The sequence below is a fragment of the Moschus berezovskii genome, chromosome 6 (assembly GCF_049115385.1).
Source record: "Moschus berezovskii isolate FMDL1 chromosome 6, NW_MosBer_1.0, whole genome shotgun sequence".
Lineage (NCBI taxonomy): Eukaryota > Metazoa > Chordata > Mammalia > Artiodactyla > Moschidae > Moschus > Moschus berezovskii.
The window spans coordinates 116,724,397-116,731,533 of NC_142465.1; the positions used below are offsets into that span (position 1 = coordinate 116,724,397).

The following is a 7,137-nucleotide window of genomic DNA, read 5'->3' on the forward strand; positions in this document are numbered from 1 at the left end:
TGCAAGTCTGGAGCTGCCCGCAGTGACCTTAGCGCGGACACAGACCCAGAGAGGACAGCGTTCGGAGGAGGCCATACCGCGCCTCCACCCCGGACAGGTGGGCTCTGCTCCGCCAGCCTGCCGGTTCCTAGGACATAGCTCTGAGGTCCGCTTCGAGAGCGGAGCGCCGAGCCGGAGGAGAGGGACAGAGCTGGGGAGGACGCTTCTCCCCAGAGTCGGGACCAAGCCCCTGCGTTTGGACCCCTCCCAGCTCGGGTCGCGGTCCTCGGGCCTCGTTTGAGGACGGGCACCCCGCGTGAGCGTGGCGGTCCGGAGTTTGGAGTCTACGGTGATCTCGGTGCCCTGCTCCTACACGACCTCCCTGTTTCCCTATAGGTGGGCCTTGGACCCACCCCTTCCACCAGCTCCTGGCCCCGCCCCTTTCCTGCTACCCCGTGGCTTGGGGTTCCTCGGCCCCGCCTCCCTCCTTGACCCCGCCCTCGCCACGCCTCTAGCCCTGGCCCCACCCCCTCCCTCCCGCAGCCCCGCCTTCCGGTGCCCTAACGCAGGAGGTCCAGGTGCTCGGGGTCTCGCTGACCGCAGGAGCCGCCGACATAGACTTTCACCTGCGCCAGAGTCGTCGGCACTGTCCTGGATCCATGTAGGACGCCCGGGGCTTTTCCCCAGATTCTCTGCAGCTCAGGGGAGTGAAGAGATGCTCAAGAGGCCCGGTGGGCCCCGGGAACCCATGCAGAGTCCCCCGAGGAGTACGAAACAGAACACAGGCGTCTGTATCCTCTTGGCTTCTCCTCGACTCTCCATGTGATCCTGGGCAGTTGTTCCTACCACCCACCCCCTTGCAACCCCCCTTCCCCACTCCCAGGTCAGGATCAGGCAGCTGGGGAGCGGGCAGAGACGGGAGAGAGGTCAGATTTCGGTTCTGGGTAAGGAAGAATTTGGCCTGAGCCACTGACAACAGAGAAGATGGGAGTGGGTCCCCACCTTGTTCCCGGGGCAGGGTTAAAGGGTCTGGAGGTGACAGCAAGGGCGAGACCGAGCGAGGGAGCTGAAGGAGCGCCGTGCTCCCAGAGGTGGGTGCCCTTGGGTGCCACAGGGCGGGAGTGGCCACAGGGAAGGTTCTGACAGCCTCATCTGGCACTCAGCGGCCGTGTGCCCAAGTCCCCAGCCCCTTCCCCTACCCCGACTTCTCTGCACCTTTGCACACAGCTCCCTGGGCCAGGAATGCCCTTTCTCTGCTCTGTTCCAGCAAGACAGCTCTGCAGGACTCAGGGCATATCTCCTACTCTCCAAAGCACTCTAAGTGCTGAATTATCACACACAAACACGCGTCTCTCCCTTCTCCGTGCCGCTCCCAGCCCAACCCCCCACCCCACCCTGCCCCGCGCCTGCCTGGGGCATTCCCTGGCTCTGTTCTTGTGTCCCACTCTGTCTCTCCCGCTGGAATAGGACCTCAGGGCGGGGTCTGAGGCTGACCTCCTGGCACTGACCAGCATGGTCCTGGCACAACGCAGGCATGCTGGGATCTGGGATCAACGGGGGCAGTAAACAGGTGACAATGGGAGATGGAAGTGGTAATTCCTGAGACCACAGCCTCAGGCCAGCTCTGGGAAACTCACATGGAGGGGGTGGTTTCTGAGGGTTGGAGGGCTCTGGGCAGAAAAGTGTCTGCATCCCAGGGAAGGAAGTCAATAGAGACACTCATGCGGTGGAGCCCCGACTTGCCACTTGGCCTCTTTAATCTTAGACAGTTGCTTGGCCCTCAGGTTCCGTTTTGCTCGTGGCAGACAGGCCCCAAGAGATGCCACAGCTTCTAAAGGCAAGGGCTATGTGGGACCATCCCTACTGGGACAGAGGGAGGTTAGGGGTCATGTCCCTCCTCCTGGCCTCACCAGCTGGGCCTCCCCACCCCCACCTTGAGCCAGGAGCCAGGGCTGCCAGGCAGGAAGTGAGAGGTGCCTGCAGGAAGCCCCAGGAGGAACTGAGACTTCAGCCAGCCCCGCCCCCACCTGCAGGGCCCTGGGGACCTTGGGGACACCTGACCCTGCACCAGGAAAATCTGTCCAGAAACAGGCTGGGGGAGGGGGGCTACTTCCCTGGGTTCCAATCCCAACAAGCAGCTTTCCCAGTCTATCTTGGATCCTTCTTACTGCAGAAAGAGACCAGCCGGGGAGGGAAATCTCTGAATGGAGATGAAAATAAAGAGCAAAGCCTGGAACCAATGCCTGGAGTCTGCAGCTCCCGGGTCTGCTCCTGGGACCTTCTGGCCAGCGGGTGCCCAGGTCTAGCCCAGCTCCACCACTGCTGATTGTATCTTGAGCCAGGTCCCTTCACCTCTCTGGGCCTTTTCTTTCCTATCTGCAAAATGAGCCATTAAATCCCTGCTCAGGGACATGAACTGGTCCAAATTTTCAGGAAAGCAGTTTGACCAAGAGGGCTCTAAAAAAGGTCAAGGCCTTTTTAAAGCAACAACTCTCCTTCTGGGAAACAGAGACTCAGTGTCCTCTTCTGTAAATTGGAGGTGAGGAGTGGGGATCCTCTAGGTTTCCTTCCAGTCCTTGGAGGGCCACAGGCCAGGAGGAGAGCTATGCATCCAACCCCCACCTCCATTTTTCAGAAAAGGAAACTGAGACTGGACTAGGGGTTCAGTGGGGACACAGTGGGGCCAGAGGTTTGCATGTCTGGGCCCCAGGGGGCTGCACCCACTTGTGTGGCCGCCAGGGCCCACCCCCGGGTGTGGTAGCAAAGGTTGGGAGGGAGACGGGGGTGGCCGAGAACAGCTCAGGCTCCCCCAACTCTGAGGTGCAGAGAAATGGAAAGTTGGGCCCATTCTGGGCCTGCCCCCGACCCTCTTGCTTACAGCCCTCACCCTGACCTTACCTCAGCCACCTGGTGGCTGGGGGGATGGGGGAAGGCATCCGAGATGTGTTCAGGATGGAGAGAAGAGAGTCAGATGTGGCTGTCCGGGTTCTGGGGGTGCCAAACGTTGCTGGCCGCTATCTTCTAAGCTGGGAAAGGGCTGGGCTGGAAGGGCAGATGTCTACTTGGCAGCTCTGATGGGCAGGTCAGGGACAGATGGACAGAGAGCAACCGATGCATGGAACAGAACACGGTCAAGGTGGGAGTTCTCTGGCCGTCCAGGGGTTACGACTCCAAGCTCTCACTGACAAGGGCCTGGGCTCCATCTCTGGTCAGGGAACTAAGATCCCACAAGGCATGCAGCATGGCCCAAAAAAGAGAAAAGAATACGGTCAAGAACCTACAAGGGGGACAACATGGTACTCAGAATACCATCTTCTGACTTCCCAGTCCCTTAAGGGTGCTGCTGCTGCTGCTGCTAAATCACTTCAGTCGTGTCCGACTCTGTGTGACCCCATAGACGGAAGCCCACCAGGCTCCCCCGTCCCTGGGATTCTCCAGGCAAGAACACTGGAGTGGGTTGCCATTTCCTTCTCCAATGTGTGAAAGTGAAAAGTGAAAGTGAAGCCACTCAGTCATGTCCAACCCTTAGGGACCCCACGGACTGCAGCCTACCAGGCTCCTCCATCCATGGGATTTTCTAGGCAATAGTACTGAAGTGGCTTGCCATTGCCTTCTCCGCTTAAGGGTGCTAAGCTGTGACAAATTCCAAGGACACAGTCCAGGACAGAGTCCAGGTCAGGAGGAGCTAACCCTCATGATCGCAGGAGGTTCGGCAGGAAAGCCAGTGGCTGGCTGAGTGCACAGTGTGGTCCAGAACTGGGAGAGACGGTCTTGGTTCCAGGCCCCAGGGCAGGGGGCAACTCGGTCAGAGGAACAGTTCCACTGGGGTGGTGGATGCCTGACTTGGGGAGGACAGGCCACAGAGTGAAGGGCACTCAAAGGACATCGGGTCCAGCCTGTTCAAGGCCACAGGCCTGCCCTGGCCCCCTAACTAATGAGCCTCCTGCAGGTCCTGGGCCCTGCCCTGCATACAGCTCCGTTTGCCCTGGAGGCTGCTAGGACTCCAGGTGGGCTCTGATGCAGATGCTGTCAGCGTGCATCAGTGTGCAATTGCAGTCCAGCCCCACAGGCTCTAGACTTCCTCCCAAGTGTGAGCCTGGGGTTCTGGAAGCTGCCACCAGGGCGAAAATGGCATCATAGATCTTAGCAGATTGGGCCAAGTTCAGGGGTAACCCTAGGATACAGATACCCAAGAACCAGCACAATTCAGGCTATTTCTTAAACTCATCTTGTACTAAATCCCAAAGCAAATCAGTCAGTTGGTTATTCACTGCTGCCATTTGCATCAGTTTAAAAGCGGGACAGCTTCGAGAGCAAGTATTAAATACAACCCAGCTACAAATTAAGCATCCTCCTACTCAATATACTTTCCTAGATTCATTCTGGTTTATGGTGGTTTCCCCAAGCTTAAAGAAAAACTCTACTCAGAGTATCCCAACCACTCAAAAAGCACAGAGCTCAGCCATGACCTTTGAGGACTACAACAGATGGTATGAGTTTATTTTGTGTATTTGTGCTCAGACACTCAGTCATGTCCGAGTCTTAGCGACCCCATGGAATGTAACCCGCCAGGTTCCTCTGTCCATGGGATTCTCCAGGCAAGAGTACTGGAGTGGGTTGCCATTTCCTCCTCCAGGGGATCTTCCCAACCCGCCTCCGGGGATCAAACCCGCCTCTCTTAATGTCTCCTGCATTAGCAGGAAGATTCTTTACCGCTAGCGCCACCTGGGCAGCCCAGTATGAGTTTAAGCCAAATGCTGACATGCTGTACAATGCCATGTAGTCCAAACCCTGTGGTCTGGGTGCCTGTAGCTCTGCAGGGTTAGCTGGGGAGCAGGTGGGCTGCCAGAAGGGACAGTGGGCACCGGGGTGAAGAACTGAGTTCATCCTCCAAGTCTGGCTGGTGGCCCATAGAGAGGGTGGGGGCCACCTCCTGCCCTCCTCCGTTGCTACTGTAGCTCAGGCCCGGCCGTCTTGGTGGTCACCAGCTCAGTGGAACCCAGCTCTGTGGCTGGCACAGGGACGCTGTGGGCAGGTGGGATGGCTGCTGGGTCTTCAGTGGGCAGAAGCCAGATGGGAGTCGTGGCATCCAGGGTTCCGCGGGAGAGTGTGGTGTCAATGTCCAGGGACTCTGGGGGCGGGGGGTGCGGGGGGGTGCAGGGTCAGGATTGGCTTGCAGCCGACCCCACCCCCTGTTCTGGAAGCCTCCCTGCCAGGACAGCCCTCTGACTGATGGGAGAGAAGTCAGTTGATAAAGCCCCACTGGTGGGATGGGGAGGAGTGGCACGTGATGGGCCCTCAGGACGGGAAGTTTCTAGAGCTGGCTGGCAAAACGCCAGTGCTGACAGAGGGCGAGGAGAGGTGGGAACCAGTCTGGCTGTCCCAGAGAGAGGGCAGGACAGGCCACCCCCCCCCCACCTTCAACTGGGCTCCCTGGCCTCGGGTTTCTTGGTCTCAGAGGTGACACGCTAGAGCTGTGTCCCTCACCTGGACTGGGGTCTCTGGCCGGACTATTTCTCTCCACTCGGCCTTGCCTCCTTCAGACCACCCCTACCCCTTCACCCAGACCCCCTCGGACCCCTCAAGGGCCATGCCTCCCCTCCGACGGCCCCCAACCCTCTCCCGCCCGCTAGACGAGGAACTTACTGTCTGGCTCTCCGTCTGGGGCCTCCGGGGCCTCCGGGACCTCCGCGGCCTCCGGAGCCTCGGGGACCACCGCCGCGCCCGGCCGCCGCCGCCGCCGCTTCCAGGTCACCAGCCCGAGCAGGGCCAGGGCCAGCGCCAGGCCCAGCAGCGCGGGGGCCCCGAAGAGCAGCGCCGGGAGCGGCAGCGCCGCTTCGGCCTCCGCAGGGGTCCCCGGGCCCGCCGACTCCTGCGGCTGCGTCGCCGTCCCGGGCGCCAGGCTGCTCGGGCCGCCTGCTGGAGGGGACGGGCAGGGGGAGCAGGGGGCGGAGGGGAGCGGGGCGTGGGGAGGGGGAGGCCCGGAGGAAGGTGAGGCTGGGCGGCGGGGCGGGGACGGCCGGGCGCGGCGGCGCAGGCCGAGGGGCGAGAGGGGCCGTGAGGGCCACGCGCCGACGGCTGGTGCCCCCTCCAGGCCCCCGGCTCACACCGCCCACCCGCCTCGCCAGTCAGCCGAGGCCCCCGCGCCCTCCCCTGTCCCGGGACGGCGGGGGCGAGGGCAGGGCATGCCCGCGACTCTGGGCTTCACCCTCCTTCCCGCCCCAGGGCCGCCCGGTGCGGGCGCCGTGCGTCGCGCGGCTCGACTCTTACCCGGTCTAGGCTCCGTCGTCCGGAGGAGGCTGCAGGCCACGCAGTTGCGGACCAGCGGGTCGAAGCACTGGGTCTGCAGGCACTGCGTGGGTGCCGACCGGTCCTTGCCCCGCAGGCCTCTCCGCCCTCGCTGCATGCTGCCGGAGCCTCTAGCCTTCGGCGCGCACCCCCGCCGCCCGCGGGACCGAGTCTGGCCTCTGCTGCCCCGCGGGGAGGAAACCGGGCGGGGCCGCCACCCACTCCGCCCCAGCCCGCCCTCCTGCCTGCTGGAGTGGGACCACTCAGCCCGTGGACCAGCACCCCAGACCTTCTCTCTGTGGTTTCTCCATTCAACCATCACCCCTAGACAGCCACGGGGCGGGCCCTATTCTGGGCACTGAAATCAGGCTGGGACTGAGACCCGGGGCTTGATCTTGGGCATGCAGGATGGGCCCCTTAAGCAGGACACAGAGCGCTGGGGTGGCCTCCTCAGTTCTGCCCCCCCCACCCCGCCAAGGCCAGCCTGTAGTCCTAGGCCATCCTCACCAGTCCTCTTCCCCTTCCTGCCTCCTCCTCCGGGGAGCCCTCCTGTCCTTCTCAGGCAGCACTGGTCAGTTCCTCAAACACAACTGGAGCACCCACACTGTCCCAGGCCCTCGGGGGACTCCCGCACTAGGAGGTGGCAATGGGGGAGGCAGTGCCTCTCCGCCGCAGCATCACTGAAGGGGATCCCCACGGAGGGGACAGGGAAACTTCGTGGACAGGGCAGCTTTATGGACAGGACAAGCAGGTGTTTGCTGGATGGAGTGAGATCCACTGGAGCAGGCAGTGTAAACAAAGGCCTTCGGCCAAATCCAAAGGCCAGGTAGTGCTGGGACCAGAGGGCGGGGCTGGGGCTTTGACTGAGAG

The 7,137-nt window shown here is 61.8% G+C and overlaps 1 protein-coding gene across 3 annotated transcripts; it reads right to left on the bottom strand.

Annotated features, from left to right (window-relative positions):
- Positions 1 to 4,458: 4,458 nt before the first annotated feature.
- TNFRSF13C (TNF receptor superfamily member 13C) lies at positions 4,459 to 6,467 on the bottom strand. 3 transcript variants are annotated; one of them, XM_055395664.2, is made up of 3 exons: positions 6,250 to 6,467; positions 5,626 to 5,976; positions 4,459 to 5,110 (listed from the first exon to the last, which is right to left on the bottom strand). In XM_055395664.2, exons 1-3 carry the CDS (start codon positions 6,383 to 6,385, stop codon positions 4,929 to 4,931), a joined length of 669 nt encoding a protein of 222 aa, XP_055251639.2. In that variant the 5' UTR covers positions 6,386 to 6,467; the 3' UTR covers positions 4,459 to 4,928. The 3 variants fall into 3 exon arrangements, with proteins under 3 accessions (XP_055251639.2, XP_088693651.1, XP_055251640.2); XM_088837525.1 differs by having other exon boundaries at positions 5,626 to 5,898; positions 6,250 to 6,461; XM_055395665.2 differs by having other exon boundaries at positions 5,626 to 5,895; positions 6,250 to 6,457.
- Positions 6,468 to 7,137: the final 670 nt, after the last annotated feature.